This window comes from Mauremys mutica, chromosome 13 (assembly GCF_020497125.1).
Source record: "Mauremys mutica isolate MM-2020 ecotype Southern chromosome 13, ASM2049712v1, whole genome shotgun sequence".
NCBI classification, from domain to species: Eukaryota; Metazoa; Chordata; order Testudines; family Geoemydidae; genus Mauremys; species Mauremys mutica.
This window is the reverse complement of record NC_059084.1, coordinates 25,726,765-25,748,326: the sequence shown is the minus strand read 5'-3', so window position 1 is coordinate 25,748,326 and position 21,562 is coordinate 25,726,765. Positions and strand designations below refer to the sequence as shown.

The 21,562-nt window shown below is 47.5% G+C and overlaps 1 protein-coding gene across 2 annotated transcripts in view; it reads right to left on the bottom strand.

The window, feature by feature from the left end:
• Positions 1 to 1,577: 1,577 nt before the first annotated feature.
• Positions 1,578 to 21,562, bottom strand: part of PIGU (phosphatidylinositol glycan anchor biosynthesis class U) — a 45,718-nt gene continuing 25,733 nt past the window's right edge. Inside the window, exons 11-12 of one of the 2 annotated variants that reach the window (XM_044986365.1) lie at positions 19,159 to 19,301; positions 1,578 to 3,551 (exon numbers count right to left, since the gene is read on the bottom strand). In XM_044986365.1, the coding sequence (XP_044842300.1) occupies positions 3,438 to 3,551; positions 19,159 to 19,301 (257 nt within the window). In that variant the 3' untranslated portion in view covers positions 1,578 to 3,437. The remainder of the gene's footprint in view (positions 3,552 to 19,158; positions 19,302 to 21,562) is intronic. The other variant, XM_044986366.1, reaches the window with a different exon arrangement.

The window sequence follows — 21,562 nt, the reverse complement described above, 5'->3', positions numbered from 1 at the left end:
CCAGAGACTCCCTGAAGTCCATTAGGGATTGGTTTAGTATGTTATTGATTTAACATGGAAGATACCCAGAGACTATGGTGATGGGCATCAGTATAAAGCTCCAAGTTAGACTGCAACTAGTGCCATGGCCCCAGCCAGCTCTCTGCAGGCCACCGGTGATCCCTAGAGCAGTTTGGGACCTTCAGGCACCAATGTTAAATCACTCACTTTGTGAAATTACACAAGATGTAGATGTGAGGACCACATTGCAAGTGAGATTCCAAATCCACCCTCCAATGCTGGAACTAATGTAGCTGCCCAGAACAAGACCTGCCAGTATAAGGCCATGGAGCTGAAAGCAGCAAAAATGTCATTGCAAGAGAAAATTCATTACGGGTTCCATGATGGGGGAGTCCCAGCCAGATGGCAGCCCGCACCCCACAGATTGGCAGCTGCCACTCAAACATTCAGCCCAGATGGGCCACATGTCTTGGGGGAAACATGCCCATTCTGGGTAATCCGACAGAGATTGAGGCTGCTGGGCTTCCATGTGTGTCTAATTCTGAAAACCTCAAGGATGTCCAAGACGGGCAGAAATGTTTTCTTAAATAGCATCACCAAAGGGTCAGCCAATGGCCCTAGGGTTTATATAATCCGCGAGAGCATCTGGGTCTGAACTCAGGATCCTGCCTTCCACAAGTCAGGGGGAGGTGCCTCATGAGGAGAAGCCCGTGTGCCAGGCAATCCGCTTTGGAACAAAACAAACCTCATTTATCCCACACCGAGACCCTGCAACACATGGGAGAGAAAGTGGCTGCTGCCATGACAACTGCCCATGGCAGGACACTGCAGCTCCAGGGCTCCCGCATGCCAGCCGAGATTAGGATTAAGAGGATGAAAAGGCGAGGAGGGGGAGACTCATGGTAAAACTGGGACACATTTCAACTAGGCAGGGAAGCCAGACTGTCAGTTACATTAACTAATGGCTTTAGCAGAGCTCTGTGTGGCTTGAAAACTTCTCTCTCCCCACAGCAGAAGTTGCTATCCCCTCACTCACCATGTCATTCTAAAAGTGCCCAAGTCTCACCCCCAAAGAGCACTCTTGGGCACCCCGTTACCACGGCAGTATCACCAACCATCAATTGCTCTGACTTGGCCTTTGGAGGCTGCCATTTGGGCAGGACTAACTAGTTCACCCCCAGAGATCAGGAAAAGCTGATGACTTTGAAGGCTAAGTTTCAGACAACTTTCAAGGGTGCGAATTCAGTTGGCCTAAGCAGCTGTGCTGGCACCATTGGCTTGCACGTGGTTATACCGGCTGAGAATCTAGCCCAAAGCCACCTGCTTGCCCCACTCCTGGAAGCGCACAGTACCAAACCGTTGGTCCTGCTCCCTTCCTGCCAGATAGAGCAGCCTCTGGGCTCCTTACCCAGATTTACATTAACCACAATTTAAGGCAGTTCAGGCCTTGGAACAAGAATCCTGGATTTATTTAAACAGGAAATGACCCCGGACCCTGGAGTTTTCCTCAAGCACAAGCCCAAAACAATGGGCTGGGGCAGAGGGTAAGGAGCCCCTCGACCCCCCAGCATCACTGCTGCACAGAGCACTCAGGAAGCATTTAAAACTTGCATGATTTATTATTCACTTTGTGATGTCCCAAACACCTGACCGCCGAGGGGAGAGCTGGTCCCGAGTGCCCTGCTGCAGCCAGGACCAGGAGCCTCTCTCTTCCGGGGAATTCCCACACGGGAACAGCTGGGTGTTGTGTACAGCAGGTTGGACTCAGCCCAAACCCACCCTCCGAAGCGCCAACAGTAGTACAATAAGGCAAGAGTTTATCGTTGTCTTACAAAAAGCCATTTGAACAACTGCTCAACCAGACAGAAAATGTAGGAGAAAGGGCACCACATCCAGCAGAGTGACTCTGTAAAAATGGCCTGGGCAGGAGTGGGCATGACCGTGTCTCAATCATTCTCTGCTGAATGTGCTCGGTTTAAAAGTAAAATGATGAAAGGGGGTTTTGAATTAGCAGCCCTTCACCCCCTTGTTATCTGAGAGTTGAGCTGGGTTCTCTCTGGTTTGTGTTGCCGGCATCAGTGCCAAGGACCCTGGCTAGGATCCTGCTTGGTTTCTCGGAGCTGTGTCAGGTCTGAAGAGTTAATAGAAGCAGCAACACTTATCTTGGTCCCTAAAGTGTGTGGCTCTGGCACATAGGGACCAGAGCTGGGGAGTAAGATGCCATTTTTGCATAGTCACTTTTCTGAGCGTAGCCCTATTTTAACGCTGCTCTAGGTGCGAGGGAATAACACTTTGGGTAAATGTCTCTTCTTGCTAAGTGGCTGCAGCCCAAAGTACTAAGAGGCTCCTTCCAGTTTGGATTTGTATTTCTAGAGAGAAGAATTCTCCCTCCTGGCCTGTCTCCCAAAATCCCAGAGTGGGGGCAGCTCCAGGATCTAAACACAAGCCCCAAATAATAAAAGAGGGGGTGGGCTGAATGGGAGAGACCTTCATAGGAAACTGAAGCACTGGGCTGACACTCTCTATTCCGCATGCAGCCATGCGCTGCATGGATTTAATAAGTGATGTTATTTCTATTATTTTGTCCCTTCCCCTGAACCCTCACAATGCTGCTGTCTAGCTTCCAAAAGGACAGTCTCTCGTCTCCCTTAAAGGGAAACCCCCAGACTATCCCCAACCCTCCCTCTCCCTGCACTCACTTCCCTTCCCACTCTTCCTGGTGGTTTGTATTTCAGTTTGGTGATTTTCCTGTACATCCCTCCCAGACGGTTCATGCTATCGCTGTCCCTCTGGGTTGTCCCCTGGATCCTCTATTCATTGCAGGAGCTGTTCACTGTGCAAGAAACTCTCTGATTTCCAGATGCAACAACAGAATGAAGAAACAAGTGTCTGAGTCAGTCACAGCTAAGTCCCCAGAGCTTGCTGCATGCCAAGCAGAAGCACCACTGAGGAAAGCAATGGAGGAGGAACCAAAGCAGTCTACGAAGAAATTTCCAGTCAGTTCCAGAAAAAGAAACATACATCTCCAGTGGTTTTCCCCACAAGATAATAAATTAAAGGGTTTATGGCCTTAACTCTCTGGGCCTGAGATGCAGCCCCGACGTCAGCCCAGCTACTTGCTCTGATCCCTGCTGGACTGCCCGGAACTGATGGTTGGTGTCATAGCAGAAAGCACAGCTGAAGGAAGAAGGGAGGTGCTTCGACAGAGGCCACGTGGCCCTAGCAGCAGCAGTTTTTGGCCAGTTCTTATGATCTTGGCTTTGACTTCAGCGCCACTGCCAATGAGGGTATTTCCCATCCAAACCTCAGCCCTTTCTTCCTCCGCAGTAGGTAACATCCCACGAGTCAGACCACTCTCAGGGAACCCTCCCCACCCACCCCAAGCTTTGCGTGTTTCAGAGAGAAGTCCATTCCCCAAGTCATGCAGGGCAGGGTGATTATTTCAGAACCAGCATGGCCTCCGTCCCATCTTTCCTTGTCAAGTAGAGTCCATGAGTGAGGTAGTACTCTCGCCGGAGGAAGGCGTAGAAATAATCAGAGATGAGCAGGATCTGCAGAAGTGAAACGTACAGGGTGTAAGTGACACTTCAGACCAAAGACTAGCTAGCTTTACAGACCACTGATGCAAAGCTCTCTTTCCCATATCACTCCCAGCCTCGTCTCTCATTCAGGAGAGCAGTAACACAACCCAATCCAACCTCTCCCATCTCAGAACCCCATGCTGATCACTTCTAATGGTCTTTAGTTTTAAGTTTGATCACTTCTGAGTGACTGTTTTATTCAGAAAGGACAAGAGCCTAGGAAGGACTAGAAGAAAAGCCACAAATGCTCGGGGTCTAACACAAAAGGAAACGAGATAGAGGCTTTTGGAACTTCAGTGCTACCAATGCACATTGTACTGATGGGTAAATCGCAGGAAGACTAAGGCCTGGTCTACACTACGCGTTTAAACCGATCTAACGCTGCACCCGTCCACACAACGAGGCCCTTTATATCGATATATAGGGCTCTTTAAACCGGTTTCTGTACTCCTCCCCGACGAGAGGAGTAGCGCTGAAATCGGTATTACCATATCGGATTAGGGTTAGTGTGGCCGCAAATCGACGGTATTGGCCTCTGGGCGGTATCCCACAGTGCACCATTGTGACCGCTCTGGACAGCAATCTGAACTCAGATGCACTGGCCAGGTAGACAGGAAAAGCCCTGCGAACTTTTGAATTTCATTTCCTGTTTGCCCAGCATGGAGCTCTGATCAGCACGGGTGGCAATACAGTCCCAAATCCAAAAAGAGCTCCAGCATGGACCGTACGGGAGATACTGGATCTGATCGCTGTATGGGAAGACAAATCTATTCTATCAGAGCTCCGTTACAGAAGACGAAATGCCAAAGCATCTGAAAAAAATCTCCAGAGGCCACAGCAGGGACTCAGCACAGTGCTGCGTGACAAGCGTAACGGAAAGCCAAAGAATCAAATGGACGCTCATGGTGGGAGGGAGGGGGTACTGAGGACTCCAGCTATCCCACAGTCCCCGCAGTCTCTGAAAAGCATTTGCATTCTTGGCTGAGCTCCCAATGCCTGTAGGGTCAAACACATTGTCCGGGGTGGTTCAGGGTATAGCTCGTCAATTTCCCCCCCCCCCCCGTGAAAGAAAAGGGAAAAAAATCGTTTCTTGACTTTTTTCAATGTCACCCTATGTCTACTGAATGCTGCTGGTAGACACGATGCTGCGGCAGTGAACAGCAGCATCCTCTCCCCTCCCCTCCCCGGTGGCAGATGGTACAATATGACTGCTATCCATCGTCATCATCAGCCCGTGAGTGCTCCTGGCTGGCCTCAGGTGAGGTCAGCCGGGGGCGCCTGGGTAAAAATAGGAATGACTCCCGGTCATTCCCAGTAGATGGTACAGAACGGCTGGTAACCGTCTTCATCATAGCAACTGGGGGCTGAGCTCCATCAGCCCCCCCCTTCACGTCTAAAGAAAAGATTCTGTACCGCCTGGACTATCATAGCAGCTGGAGGCTGCCTCCCCCTCATTTTATCTCACTGACAAGTCAGTGTTTCTTATTCCTGCATTCTTTATTACTTCATCACACAAATGGGGGGACACTGCAACAGTAGCCCAGGAGGGTTGGGGGAGCAGGGAAGCAACGGGTGGGATTGTTGCAGGGGCACCCCCTAGAATGGCATGTAGCTCATCATTTCTGTGGGATCTGACACGGAGTGGCTGTGCTCTCTGGTACACTGGTTCTCTAGCACACTTGCCCCATATTCTAGGCAGGACTGACTATTTTTAGATACAACATAAAGGAGGAGTCATTCCCATTTTTGTCTTTGCACCCCCGGCCGACCTCAGCCAGGAGCACCCAGCAGCAGCAGCAGACGATACAGAACGACTGATAACTGTCATCTCATTGCCAATTTACAATGACATGACAGACGGTACAGAACAACTGATAACCGTCTCTGCTATCTTGCAAAGGCAAATGAATGCTGCTCTGTAGCACTGCAGTACCGCCTCTGTCAGAGGCATCCAGTACACATACAGTGACTGTGACAAAAAGCAAAACAGGCTCCATGGTTGCCATGCTATGGCGTCTGCCGTTGCTTTCACGGAGGAAGGATTGAGTGACGACATTTACCCAGAATCACCGGCGACACTGTTTTTGCACCATCATGCATTGGGGTCTCAACCTAGAATTCCAATGGGCAGGGGAGACTGCGGGAACTATGGGATAGCTATGGGATAGCTACCCACAGTGCAACGCTCCAGAAATTGACGCTAGCCTCGGACCATGGACGCACACCACCGAATTAATGTGCTTAGTGTGGCCGCATGCACTCGACTTTATACAATCTGTTTTACAAAACCGGTTTATGTAAAATCGGAATAATCCTGTAGTGTAGACATACCTTTAAAAAGCTGGGCCTTAGGGTATTTAGGTTGCATGCTGAGCGGAGCAATGCCTATACACCTTTCAAAATCTGGGCCTAAGTGACTTACCCAGGTTATTACAGCAAGTCAGTGGCAGAGTGGGAAAGAGACCACAGGAGTCCTGGGCACTAACCACTAGGATACCCTTCCTCCCAAATGAATCTCTCTTTTGCAGTAAGGTCCCATTGTGCTGGGTTCTGTACAAGAGTTTGTGAAAACTCAAGAGCTAACTCAATGAACAGTTCCGGGGGGAAGGCCTAAACTCCAACATTTAGGAAGGGCTTGTTTTCTGTAACTGCCAATCCAGGCAGCTCCCACAACAGGGACTGGCTTTTCAGTGAGTGCCAAAGTTTGATCATTCTTAAAACACTATTTGTTATTTACCTACTTGCCATTCATCCACTGATACCATTGTCCCCATATCTGCCCATCAGCACTTGGATCCTGTCTGCCTGGGAACAAAGCAGTCACGTTTGCCAGTGACCCTGACCTATTCTGGAGCCGGAGGCCTTTATAGCACTGTACAGGGGGAGCAATCACTATAACAACCAAATAACAGCGTGTCATAGCTGCAAAGCACTTCCTGAGCATTCATGATGTTACTCAGTGAATTCATTCAAGATGGAATCTTACCTGACAGCCCTTCTGGGTGCTGACTGGACCAAGGCAATAGGGTGATGGGCTAGGTGGGAGAGGCAGGAAGGGAGCTGCACTGTCAGCAGGAGGCAGCTTGGTGTGGAGTAGGTAATATGGCTGCAGATTGGAGGGCGGGACAGGTCTGATGGAGTGGGAAGGGCAGGAGATTGTGGAAGTTTGGGTGGTCAGTGGGGCTGGCAGAGACAGAAGGGGAAAGCACGAGGCAGCAGAGAGCTGAGGCAAGGCTGGGAGAGAAGGAGCTGGGAGGCAGTGCCTGAAGTGGGGTGTGAAAAAAGGCTCAGATCTCCCGCTCTCTCCCACAGTGCTCACTTCACAAAGATGAGTCAGCACTTCCATGGAAGGCTGTAAAAACTTTTGATCTGGAAAACAATTCTGCTTCCAGAGCCTACATTTTCTGCATCCCCTTCCCCACCCTGACTCTTTATTACTGAAGAAATCTGCAGCTTACGGAGCTCATCGCTAAAACCCTGCGACAACACAACTGCTTGCTGTGAAAAGGATGATGCTGTTCCCAGTCAAGGCTGATTCCTTCAAGCAGAGGCTATGGCACATCTTGTTTAGACATGCTGCTCTCACTAGTGGCACAGCAACACAGGAGGTGTCAATAGCCTCAAGCGAAAGAGGTTCTAAGTCCCATGCAAGGCAGCGGCAAAGACACCTGTAGTTAGTGTTCTCTGGTTCCAGGGGAAAATCAGTGTTACCTTGCATGAAGGATGCTGACAACAGGTGATCCCCCATAGCTGCAACACAGTCCAGGAAGGCAATCTACGCATTAGCTGCACCAGCACAAAGCTTCCACTAATCTTCCCTTTAGACTGGCAGCCTTGCTTATGCGTGGATCTGCCAAGATGCAAGCCTGGACCTTATGTGTAGTAAATACACACACTCCTTCCAGGGGGTTTCTTTCTGGAATATTTACTTTCTCTAGCACAGATGGGGAAATAATTCCCACCCATTGTCACTGCAAACGTCTCCAGCTATATGGAACTTTTAGAAGCCCCATGTAGCTGAGGCCTGGCCTGACATGAGTAATTAACTCCTGGAAGGAGGCCTCATTTCTTGGAGCACACAATTAGGGAGGTAAACAGATCATTAAGTTGAAACACATACTATGTCTGAGCCAGTTCAGATAAGAACACCACCCAGGGAACCATTTACTAACAATGGACAAGATTAGTTAGGAATGTAAAGATGAGGTAAGGAGTAGGTTGAATGTGGACATGCATAGACAGAGTATGCTGCACAGGGACTGGTTCCTGCAAAGTAACCACACCAGTCCAAAACTGTGTGATGTAATATATTGTAAATGCAATGAGATGTGTAAATGTATATGAAGGGAAAGGATTTCTGTGTAACTTTGGATGTGTGATACACCCTATACCCATTGATGGATACGTCCATCAATGGCTATTAGCCAGGATGGGCAGGGATGGTGTCCCTAGCCCCTGTTGCCATGCCAGAAGCTGGGAATGGGAGACAGGGGATGGATTGCTTGATGATTACCTGTTTTGTTCACTCTCTCTGGGGCACCTGGCATTGGCTACTGTCAGAAGACAGGAATCTGGGCTAGGTGGACAATTGGTCTGATGCAGTATGGCCGTTCTTATGTACTCACTACACTTGAGTTTGATCAACTCAGAATAGCTTTGCTGTATGCCAAATAAAGACACCTGAGTGATGAAATCTGGAATCAAACTGAGTTTTTTGGACCCCAGAGAACTGGATGAAGTTTTCTCCCAGAACTGTACAAAGTGTCTGAATAAGCTGAAAAAGGTCTTGGAGGGAATCCCAACAGCCCAGACTTGCTGCATTGGAAGAAGCTAATGCTCCGTCTGATGTGGAATCCCATCTCTAATAATAGCCAAAGCTGGATACTTCAGAAGAAAAAGTGTAAAATCCAAAATAATACCCTTCGCTCTGCAACATCTCCTGGGGGGGTGGGGTGGAGTTTCTGTCAAACTCCTCTTGTTTAAGCCTTGAGAGCTGACGATTTTCAATTGGTTAAAATCCTGAGCAGGGAAGCCATGAGTTTCTATTTACGCCATTTCCCTCTCCTAGCATCTTGCTAAGAAATACCTCGGCAGAGGAAGGAAGAAAAGTGACTCAGGAAGGGTTTGCAGTGGTACTGGCCACAAGGGTGACCTGTCAGACACTGCAATATACTAGTAAAAGAGAGATGCACACGACAACTGGTCCCACTCTCTCCAGAGCTGCCAGTAACAGTCACCTCAGGTTTTCCCCACAGGGTAATTTTAGTGATGACAGGAATGCCTACCACTTACATGATACTGTTCTTTTGCAGGGTGCTGTGCAGACATTAATGAAGCCTCAGAACAGTCCCATTTCACAGCTGGAGAACCTGAGAAGTTAAGTGACTTTCTCCAGACCCCACACCAAACCAGTGGCAGTGCCAGGACTAGAACTCAGAACCTAGGCCAGTCACAGCCCCTGGGTTCCCCAGATTCTCCACATGAGGTTAATTACCTCAGCCATGAGACTGTGAGGCTCAACTCATTAACATCTGGAAAACACTTCAACAGCCTCATATAGAGGCACCACAGAAATGTCAAATATTGTCTATAAATCTGCCTTGTCGTGAACCACCAGGTTAGTCCATAAATCACTCACAACTGCACCCATTTGCTGCCTTGTTTTGGCCCGTGACTGAAATCTTCATATCTTCCAACTGTTAAAAGCATGAGCACTCCTGTGAACACACAGCTCTGCTGCAGCAAAACAACTCTGAGAGCAGCCTCATGTGTGCAATGAGAAAGCATCTAGCCAAGGCTAAAGAGCTGAGAGCCCCTGGATGGCATTTGTACCTCTCAGTTATCCTTGGAAGTGTAACATGACACTCAATGTGGGAGTGCATCTCTCTGCCTGCAGCATCCACTTGCTATTAATGACAGGACAGACTGACTGTAATGGCCAGTCTACACTGAGAAACAGAATGAGGACAATTGTGTTGTAAGTGATTTACACCACAGGTTGTATGTGTAGTTTTGCTGGCGTCCTAAGGAGCCCCAGAGGTCTGGCAGAATTGTTGGTGAGGGAGGCAGTGTTGCCTAGTGGCCAGGACTCTGGATTGGCACTCAGGAGGCCTAGGATCTATTCCTGCCTCTGCCAAAAGGCAGTTGGGTGACTCTGGGCAAGTCATTTAACTGCTCTGTGACTCGGTTTCCCTGTAAAATAGGGATAACGAAGCTGACCTCATTTATAAATTGCTTTGAGATCTACTGATGAAAAGCGCTATATCAGAGCTAGGTACTATTATTAGTGATAGTGCATCTTAATGTGCACCAACCAGGCTATCTTCTGAAATAAATACACAAATGAGTGGGTGCTCTGATGATCACACATTAATTTCAAGGTCAGATTGTTCTGGGGCTGAGTGTCCCATGTGTGAAAGCACAGCAAAAAGGCTGCCAGACCCAAGGAGGAACTGGCACTGCAAAGCTCAGATGGGCGGGGCGGGGGGAACACATGGCCACAGGGTGGGCAATCTTTCACTCTAATCGCACAGTCCCCTTTCTCAGAGGCACTTCTCATCTGCCTCCTTTCAGATTTCACCCCCTCATGGAACATGCAGTGATGCTTCCCACAGGAACAGGAACAGCACAACTATATTAAAATCCCTGGAGTCACCACTATGTAGAATACAAATTTTATACAGTGACCATCATTAGAAAGTCGATAATCAGTTACCACACAGCAGTATACTTAGAACAGGAGGTAAGCATGGTACCTTAGACAGCATGGTATGGTATCTCTTGGGAAGTGCTGATTTTTAATGGAACCTTTTTAATGCACAGAAGGGGTCTGAGTTACGACTGCTGCAGGGAACAGATTATAAAGGCACAGAAATCAAAGTTAAGTCCCAATGTTGCATTAATACAGCTTTTTGCATGCAACAATAGCTCCAATCTGGTATTGATTGGCATGTGAGTAACGGTTAAAACCCTGACAGAAGGACAGAACAGGTAGAGTCCCAGGGCGGGCCAGCTCCCTGCAGCCCTCAACCCCAAGTAGTGGGGAGGGCGTCTCCCTGGAAAAGGCAGGCCAAGCGGAGACTGAAGTTCACAAAATAATGGTAAAAGTAATCCAAGACCAGTCGCTCAGTAATAGACCCATGGCCCTATCCATGGGCAAGGCACTGTCGGAATATCAGCCCTCACCATTCTCAAGGGAGGTGGGTGAGCGCTGTTATCCACAGTCTACAGATGAAGACTCTAAGGCACAAAGAGATGAAATGATTTAGCTACAGTAACTCCTCAGTACACTGTGACCGTACAGTGCCCTGACTGGGGCTGTTATGTGCTGATCTCACATAAATTCTTAAAACCGCCCGTGACAGAGCCAAGGCTAGACCTTAGGGCTTCCTGAATCCCAGCCTTGTGCTCCTTTGCCATTCCTCGCAGCCCTTCGCCTTTCTGAGAAGCGAGGCCAGTCACTGCAGATAACCAGCTCTGGCCAAGTGAAGCTGCAGATACCCTGGCTTCCCTGCCACTGTGAATGACGACATCACACATGCCAAAAACAAGAATCCCTATTTTCATTCCTTTCCTTTATGGCCCTCGGTGACATGTTGCTCTCATGGACAGTAACCAAAGCGCTAGCAGCAGCTCCTTTTTGTGAAGGCTCCCAAAGAAATCAGCCTGTGACATTACACCGACAGGTTCCTTGTTAAAAACCCAGAGAGTTATGGGAACTTAAAAGGAGGTGGTTTATTTCCCACACCCTTTAAACTTTATGCTAATATGCTGCAGCTTGTGGAAAAGTTGCTGCGCTCACCTTACACAAAAAGCCACGGGTTAAAACAGGACAGCACCCTGGGGAACAGATGTGATGTGAACGCAGATAACAGGCAACTTCTAATGTATCTTGAGCAGGACAGCAAACACTTTAAACTGGTTCCAATGTTTTGTTTGATTTTAGCCTTAGGGTTTCTGCTTAGAGATTGCTCTCGTTCTTCCTTTAGAAAATTAATACAATCCAGTAGAGGTTTTAGGAGCCTGTATGATACGGAGACACACAGCAACTAACCATTGTTCCTTCAACTAGACAGAGTGTGAGAGGCTACTACTTGTGGGGGAAGTTCCAATCTTCCCCACCCCTGATTTTAGCCTAAAACTTGCTCCTGATATAAATTTTAAAAAACAAACAAACAAAAAAAAACAACCCGTCATCTTTTCTGGCTTCTCCTCAAAACTGATGAAATCTCCCAGCAGTTTGCAGAGTTTGGATTAAAGTGGTCTAAGCCCTCCTGAATGAATTTATGCCTTAAAGTGAAATACAACTGATCAAAGAATAGTTAAAGAAATACAAACATAACAGAAGGAAAGTTGTGCAAATCTTATCTGTACACAATCTTGCCACTGTCAACACAAGAGCCTTCTCCTATGCAGCCCCTGGAGTCCTGTACCTCAATGTCTCATCCACTCATACTCTAAGATAACTCAGAGCTCCTCCATTTCCATAACCTATCTGAAAATGGATCTTTTCTCCTTGCTTAATATATCTGATTTCTCTCTGTCTTTACTTGTTATTTACACTCTGAAAAGCATTTTAGGATACTGATGAAAGAATCTTCACAAAACAAACATTTACTTTGTATTCTATTTTGTGTTCAATTGCATTTGATCGATGGGTTTAACGCAATATAAATGGAAGATCCTTTGTTCATGAAATAACTTTGTAAGATAGATGGTTCTCATCTGACAAACACATACTTCCTGGGTGATGAGATGACTAAGGAAAACATTTTCAAAAGCGTCCAAGTCCTGTTGATTTTCTCTAAGACTCTGGCTCTTAAGTAACTTAGGTGCCATTATGTACAAAAGTCTCATAATGGCCCTTTTGCCATTGACCTCAATGGATGCAGACACGTAGTATTTATAGCTTTATGACCACCCTGAGTATTATTCTTATGTAACTGCTGTTATTCTTGGTAATGCATCTTGCTGAGGAGGGGGAAGTTTCCAAACTGGGCAGCTACATTTGTAAGTCTATATGAAAACAACTCAAGATAACTATTAAATGACAGAAAACCACTGCTCCTCCCAGACCACATCAGTGGGCAAGTAGTTTGTTGCCTTGAATTCAAGCTTTGCTGGCTTGCTGTACCGCCGGCTAGGAAACCTGTGCACAAGGATCTCAAGAAAGGTTTACACAGTGACAGTCTGGAGGGGTTTTTGGCAGTTCAGCAAACAAAGGTCACACATAGACAATGCATGCTCTTACATTACTATCCCAGTATTTTTCATCCTGTTGGCTCCCCAGACATGCTGCAAACTGGAATGGAGATGGAGACTATATACACAGGGATAACTCCATCCACTAGTGAAGCGGTGATAAGATGCAGGGTGAAACAAGGAAGCTGTTTAACAACATGCAGCAAAGCTATAAAACCGGTTAGCAAGTGAAGAAGAATTCTTTGTCTTGCTGAAGCTGCAAGGGAATTAAAGAAAGCAGAACATAATTACCCACGCTGGAATGTGGCCAAATCACTTTTACGACTGTTCCCTCTACAAAGATTTCCATGGGAACTTTAATGATCACAAGTGGTCAGAACCTCAACAGCACCTGCAACAGCCTAGCACCATGCTGATGTATTGGTTCTGCACTCACTCAGAAAGAAGCAGTGTCACCATGGCCCACATCTCCAGCATCCAGGCATCCCTTGGAGGTCTCCTATTCAAGCACTGAACTGGCCTGACCTTCTAACAACATCACAGCCCAAAGTAGTATCGTCTGCTGCATGACTCTACAAAGGTCACTTGATCAAACTGAAGGTGCCAGCCAGAAAAACGGATTCCAATTTGTTTTCTTGAATCTAATAGCAAAATAGTTCTAGATGCCTTGCAGACACAGCACCCTCCCAAAAATAAATAAAGAGAGAGAGAGATTTCCAAAGGACTGCCCATTTCAGGACAGCAATTATTTCTGTTTAAAGCTCTAATGGGTATTGTGTGTTTGTGTTTTGGAACTTTAAGATGATGGCTGGCCAGAATGCAGCTTGGCCAGTCATTAACAGCCCTCTGATGACTGCAACATACTATCTGCAAGACAGCACTGAAGGCCAGAATGATTAATGCCCAGGGATGCGCCAGTTTTGAAACTGCGACTGGGAGAACCTGAAAGTCAAGCCAGGAAGGGAGTCCTTGCAATGCCAACAGGAATGCTGAGGTCACAGACCAGACTGCTTTGGTGCTACCCTCCCTTCCTTTTAAAGCAGGTCTGACAAGAAAAGCTGTGTGAGTAACTGATTTTTCAGTTCGCTGTCAATTCCAGGAATAGGGTCAAACTCAAACCAAATTTTTAAATAATTTTCCATGAATTGAAAAAGTCAGAAAAACTCCATTTTGGATCAGACAAAATGTTTTGGGTATTTTAAACTTTGTTTTTATAAAGGAAAAGCACATGAAGACCTAGATGGTGATGTCATGCCCAATAGCCCGGTAGGATTGGCACTCACCTGGGATGGGAGAGGGTCTCCCTCTAGGTAAGTACCTTAACTACCAGCATACAAGGTCATTCTCTCTCCCCCATCTGGCACATTAGTCATTCAAGAATTTTATACAAAGTGGAACAGCTTCAACAGGACAGCCGGAGAGAAATCCACCCCAGGATACCCTATAGCCTAGGGGTTAGGGCACTGACCTGGGAAGGGGGAAGCCTAGGTTCAAGTCCCTACAACTCCAGAGCAGGTTTCAAATGTGGGTCTCCCACGTTGCCAGTGAGAGCCCTAACTACAGGGCTAGTGGTTGTAAGTAGGGGAGAAGTGGTGGCAGCCCTTCCCTCCCTCCATTTTATGAATGGCACCTTATTCCTCTTGTGAATCTAGTCCCCCAAAATGAAATGTTTTGTTCTGATACAATTTATTCTGACATTTCTGGAATTTTTCCTTTTTTCATTTCAGCTGAAATAAGCTGCCAACGCTGACCCGAACCCGCATTCTTTGGGGAAAACAAGTTTTGTCTGAAGTGTTTCACCCAGCTCTACTGACGAGTGACAAGACTGAGGGTGAGCACTGCAGAGGGTCTTCTGCTGATGGAGTCTCCCACCAGACTCTGCCTACAGGGAAAGAGTCACAGAAAGGGGTGATGCTCGTGGGAAGGGATGTAACATTCAGGGATCTGTGTGGGAGAGGGATCATGTGCCAATATGCGGCATGTGACATTGGGCAGTGCTCACTAACAGCAGGGAAGCTGGTCTCTGTAGCTCTCATGCTATCTGCAACAAAAAATCCCAGCTCATGATGTCAAGTCATAAAAGCAGCCAAGACTGTGGACACCTCTCTAACAACAGGTTAGGGATGCTACACATCACATCACATTCTGCTGAACAGAATGCCAAGTGAAGATTCAAGGTACCCAACTGGTGAATATTGTTGACTTGTAGGCAAGGCTCTCCCAGAGGCTTTATGGCACGTTTGTAAGCAAGAGTCCTATGATGCTTTGTAGTAATGTTAAGAGTGGAAAAGTACTGGCTTATGACAACCTGTGTCATATTTCCTAAGAGCTAATCAGTATTTTTAAACATACTAGTCACAATAACAGAGTTATGAGTTAGCCAAATGTGAAGGACAAACCACAGGTGTTCAGTCATGCAGTTGGACATTTATAAAATGTAACAAGTTAGGAAATATACTAAAATAAAATGTCTGCAGGCTGGGGAAAAAGAAAACGACAATAATGAAATTTGAACAAATTGGGTATAATAGACAAAACCAAGACAGTGCGTCTGACGAAGTGGGTATTCACCCACAAAAGCTCATGCTCCAATACGCCTGTTAGTCTATAAGGTGCCACAAGACTCTTTGTCGCTGTCATCAGATTGCAAGGCATGGTTCTACAAACTTGGTAATATGTATACTTCTCTTTTGTGCTAACCATTGCTTAATAAATCAAATCAAGCTAAGTTACTTAAGGTCCCCTTACTTAATTACATTTGAACCTGTAATACTTGATTACATTGATTAACAATGTATAAGGCATTTATTATCTAGTAATACTCTATACATTCCAACTGAACCAACATCATCAGTAAAGAGATCCCTGCTTTCAGCTTGCAATAGCAATACTCATGCAATTGCATGGCACTTCCTGGAGATTAATGACCTGAGGGGAGCAGTCCATGTGACTATTAACCCCAGAAAAACCCTGCAGTTACTGACAAGTCAGCATATTCCTTTCCCAAAAAGGGAGACATTGCGGCATTTCTTAAAGATTTCTAGGATGAACGGTTCACACTGGCAGAAAGCTCAGGAAGCCTGACTGTGTGTACCTTCCAGCTGCATGAGTAATACAGTGTAAAGAACCAAATGTTTAGAACCAAAAATAAAAATGGAAATGTCACTGAATGAGACTGAATTGAAAAAGGAAACAAGCGTGCCTTTGTCATTATAAATAAGACAACAGAGCCAGGAAGGTACAACCTCCCACTGGGGCAACTCCTACCCTATAATGAGTGCTTAGGGCAAGGGCAGGCAAACTTTTTGGCCTGAGGGCTGAATCAGGTTTCAGAAATTGTATGGAGGGCAGATTAGGGGAAGGGGTTGTGGCCCAGCCCCCACCGCCGGGACTCCTGCACCATCCAACCCCTCCCCTGTTCCCTGGCTGCCCCCTGCCGCCCCATCCAGCCCCTCCTTCATTCCTGACTGCCTCCCCGGAACCCCGCCCCCATTCAACCCCTCTGTTCCCCACCCTCTGACTGCCCCAACCCCTATCCACCCCTCCGAACTCCTGTGTCCTCTATCCAACCCTCCCACTTCCTGCCCCCTTACTGAACTGCCTGGAGCACTGGTGGCAGTACAGCCACGCTGCTCAGCTGGAGCCAGGCATGCCATCGCCACTGTGCAGCACAGAGCACTGGGTCAGGCCGGGCTCTGCAGCTGCGCTGCCCCAGAAGCTTGCAGCCCTGCCATCCAGAGCACTGCGCTGGCGGCGGAGCGAGCTGAGTCTGTGGGGGAGGGGGAACTGCAGGGGAGGGGCCGGGGGCTAGCCTCCCTGGCCGGGAGCTCAGGGGCTGGGAAGGAGGGTCCTGTGGGCCAGATGCAGTCCGTGGGCTGTAGTTTGCCCACCTCTGGCTTAGAGGCAGGGTGCAATGGAACTGATGTGGCGCTATCTGCATGGAGGTTCAGGGTTCTGGGAGTTCACATACAGGGTTCCACACATTCTACCTTCCACTAAACACAGCACCACAGAGGGTCCCTGCATCCCAGCACATGGGAGACTGGGGGATAAAGTAGGCCAAGACAAATAGGGAGACTACAGGGATCCACTGGACATAGAATATCAGGGTTGGAAGGGACCTCAGGAGGTCATCTAGTCCAACCCCCTACTCAAAGCAGGACCAATCCCCAGACAGATTTTTATCCCAGTTCCCTAAATGGCCCCCTCAAGGATTGAGCTCACAATCCTGGGTTTAGCAGACCAATGCTCAAACCACTGAGCTATCCCTCCCCCCAAACGTCTGGGGGCTGGAGGGGGAAGGGAGGCACCCAGTAGGAATGCCTACAGCACTCCTACAGCAGCTCTGAGGGCTTAGTGACAGCTACAGAACCACTCTATCATCTGTTTGCGAACTCAAGGGCAAAGGGAACATCTTGCTTTTATTAAAAGTGATGTCTCACTAATGCTCTAACTTGCTATGTCACGTATTGTGAACATTGCTGAGGCAATCCAACTCCCTGACTCCAGCAGATATATGGGTCTTTCCACAAACTAAACCCGTCCCTTCCAGCGACAGGGACAGGGACAATTTCCCTCATGGTGCTGTGTTACAGACAAGCAGAATCTCATAGGATGTGAGCAGATTGCTGCCTACTATTGCTTCACTGGAGGTCCCACTGGACCTGTAGGCTACACTTCAGCAGTAGGGATGGTGGGCAAGTTAATGTGTGCAGCTGGAGTCTGGCATTCAGCAGACAAATGCGCTTCCTCCAGTGATCATCAGTCAACCGTTAATTTTCAGTCCCAGTTGGTACCATTATAACATCAGCATGATTAAATCACCATCCTTAGCATCACTAAGTGTTACACACATATAGTAGCAGCAGCAGGCGGTCACTGGTGCTGACTCAGGCCACACTCCTGTGTTTGGGCTTGTTTTTGGACAGAAGCACTAGTGGCAGCATAAGAAGGAGGCCTGCCAACCCTTCTGTTATGTCTCCCCAGACCACCAGAAAGAAAAATAAATTAGTCAATGTGGGCCACTGATTATTTTGATCAGTATCTTTATAGCCATCTCCCCCACTCTTACCACTGCTTGCTTTCACAGTTCAGAACTTTCACCCTTTATAAATCTACTGTGTTTTAACTGCACAAATGGCTCATGTCTGGCCTCTCAGTAAGCTTGCCTGTCTAGTACAAGGTGAAGCACACACCCCCAGAGTGCCAAAGGGTTAGAGGTGGTCTAATTTTTAACATGAAAAGAACATTCAGTTTCTTCAAAGGGCAAACAAAGTCTAATGGTTCCGCATGCGAAACTGACGCAAGACTCAGTGAAGGTCAGCAATATGGAGTGGCTTAGTTACTCCTTTAAGTTTTCTGCACACAAACTGTAAATGGGAGAAGTATGGATGGAGTTTGGGGATCTGTCTATTGCCAGTAAATACTAGTAATACAAAGAGGAAAAAGAAATTAGCAGGTTGCAGAAATTGTGGACAAGCGTCTCAATCCCACAAGGTGCTGAGCATGTTCAGTCTCAGTGAAGTCAATGGGAGCGGGGGATGACCAGCACCTTGCAGGACTTGAGCTCAAGAGGAGGAAAGAAGATTATCTGGGTGCTTTTGGGTATTAACTTTCCTTTGTAGGACGTTAACTTAAATACAAGCTTTCACTGCTGTTTTACAAATCTGCCAGCTTCCAAACCAGACGCCTGGGATCCTTCCTTTGTTTCCAAGCTACAGGCTGTATTTTTTGCAGCATAAACTGGATAGAACATTAAGATATGGTTCAAGTAATCAGACAGAATAGTTCTGCTTCTTATTAATGTGTTAGAACCTCGTGACTAAGCTCTTGGCAGTGCAGATCTCAGCTTGACAAGAGAGCCTGGACGCTTGCTACAATCAGTGCAGGATGCACAAAATGGACCACATTCTGTAACACAGGGGTTCTCAACCTTTTTCTTTTTGAGCCCCCTTGCCCCCCGAACACGCTATAAAAGCCTCCACAGCCCACCTATGCCACAACTGTTTTTATGCATATCCAGTAGACTAAAAGCCAGGGCAGGCATTAGGGGGTAGCAAGCAGAGCAACTGCCTGTGGGGCCCCACACCACAGGACGCCTTGCAGAGTGGACTTGCTTGGGCTTTGGCTTCACCCCCCGACCCCCCCGCAGCTTGGGCTTCGGCTTTCTGCCCTGAGCCCCAGTGAGTCTAACACTAGCCCGGCTTGCCGGCTGATTGTGGAGGATCTCCTGAAACTTGCTCATGGCCCCCCCAGGAAGTCCCGGACCCCTACTTGAGAACTGCTGCTGTAACAGACCCAGATATTATTTGACAGTCATGTTACCAGGCACCCAGTTGTGCTGCATAAGTGTTGCCAATTGCCTCATTTTACTAACCTGCCCTACATTGAATGTCAAAGTGATGGCATAATAAAAATTGGAATTGGCACTTCCTGCGTAAATCCAGAGATGCCAGAGCACTGGGAACAGCAGGGAGCAGACAATGAGCACACAGGAGAGGATAAAGATGTTCCGAAGGACTGTAAGAAAAAACAAATATATTATAACAGTGTAGTTGAGATACTAACAAGCAGCTGACCTCATGTCAGTGAGTGAATCATAGATTATTAGGGTTCAAAGATCATCTCAGGAGATCATCTAGTGGATGGTACTTAGCATGTCTATAGTGCCACCCAGCAGCTTGGAGGCACTAATTAAAGGGTGGTTCTCTCCACCAGCACAACCTTTCATAATGATAAATATTTGCTATAATAATCCCGCTATTGCATTCTATAATAAAACAACTGGGATTTTTCTTTAAAAGAAAATAATTTTGCCTGTTTAATTTTTAGATTGGATCCCCCATTTTGCGGCTCCTGGTTTCCAGCAAGTGCAGCTCTGATGACAGCAAAAGCAGAAGACCTCACAACAGCAGCAGGGGGCAGTGTCTCTGGGTTATTCAAGAGCCATTAAAGCTCATTCTCTGAGAGCGATATTGCACCTCACCGCAGCATCAAATCAGGTTGCTGTGCTTGCCTACAGGACAGCTGGAGTGATCAATTACTGAAAGTACCCAAATCACTTTGGATTAGCCTGGATCCTAGGGGAGCTTTCCAATTGGCTGTCAATGTTGTCGTAAAGGATGCAGACCATTCTCCCTTTAATATATTAATTCCCTATTTCATAACTATAATAGGACATTGCAGGATAATAGAATCATAGAAATGTAGGACGGGAAAGGACCTCAACAGGCCATATAATCCAGCCCCCTGCACTTAAGGCAGGACTACGTAATAACTACACCAGGGGTCGGCAACCTATGGCACATGTGGTAAAGATGGCACGCGAGCTGATTTACTGTGGCACGCTGCTGCCGGCCTGGGTCCCGGCCGACGGCCCCATTTAGCCTGCTGCCGGTCTGGATGGATGGAACCCCGGGCCAGCACCCTAGACCGGCAGCAGGCTGAGCCACTCAGCCCACTGCAGGCCCGGGGTCCCAGCTGCTGGCCCGGGGTCCCAGCTGCTGGCCCCGGGTCCCAGCTGCTGGCCCCGGGTCCCAGCTGCTGGCCCCGGGTCCCAGCTGCTGGCCCCACTCAGCCCACTGCCAGTCTGGGGTTCCATCCGCTGGTCCCTGCAAACGTAAAATGTATTACTGTCACACGAAACCTTGAATTACAGTGAATAAATGAAGACTTGGCACACCACTTCTAAAAGGTTGCCAACCCCTGAACTGGACCATTCCTGACTGGTGTTTGTCTAACCTGTTCTTAAAAAACCTCCAATGAGGTACTGAAAGAGGACTGTCCTTCTCGGGTAGCCATGGTCCCTTGGCTGTGTGTGCCTGGAGCGCCCAGCTCACCCATGCTAAACCAAGGTGTTTTGGAAACATGCTGCCTCGGTCTGTCAGGCCTGGCTGCCTAAGGGATCAAGTCTAACTGATGGAGTTGCTGGGCTGTATTATCAAGGCTGTTTTATCCTCTGCTATAGTAATTCCAAGACTGGAGGAGCAGCTGTCCTCAAAGGAGGTAAAAAGCCCCACCTAGCTACTAGTGTAGCTAGTGCTGCCACAGAGAACCAGCCATGGGTCACTTCAATGAAGCCCTGACTACGTAACAACCATTCAATCCCCTTCGTTCTTCCTCTTGTTCCCTTTTGAGGGCTCAGGATTAGCTTGGATTTTCAAGAAACATATAACTTGTAGTGATTTCAAAAATTTCATAGAAATAATTGGAGCAGAGAGGCCAGGGTGTGAGTCTTGTGAACCAAACCCCCTAGTTTTGGATTACAAAAGCCAAAGGGAAACAAAGATGGCAGGTTTCACATTTCCAGGCCTAACTAGGCTCCTTTGTCTTAAGGCTGAAATTGCTTATTAAGGAAATTGAAGTCATATTTGGGTTAGCAATGGATTGACACAATCCAAAAAAACAGCCAAGCAGGGTTGGCTGGTAGTGACTGCTGTAGCCACCCCAAACCAGTCACTCCAGGAAGCAACACAAATCTTCCTGGAACGTTACACTGCCAAGCTCATTAGCTGCTGCAACATTATCTCAGCAGACATTTAAAGTCACCCTGAGGTGGTACCTCATGGAATCTGAGTCTGTGAAAATGAGCTGCAAGCTACCTGACAATTACACCAAGTCCAATGCTCAGGGGCTGGAAAGGGTCTTTGTGGTCTAAGAGAGGCTAAGCAATGGCTTGGCTAAATGGGGTGATCTGGTCAGCACACATTCTGAGTGTGTGATCTCACACACAACAAACTGACAACTGTGAATTATAATTTGTATTATTGTAGCACCTAGAA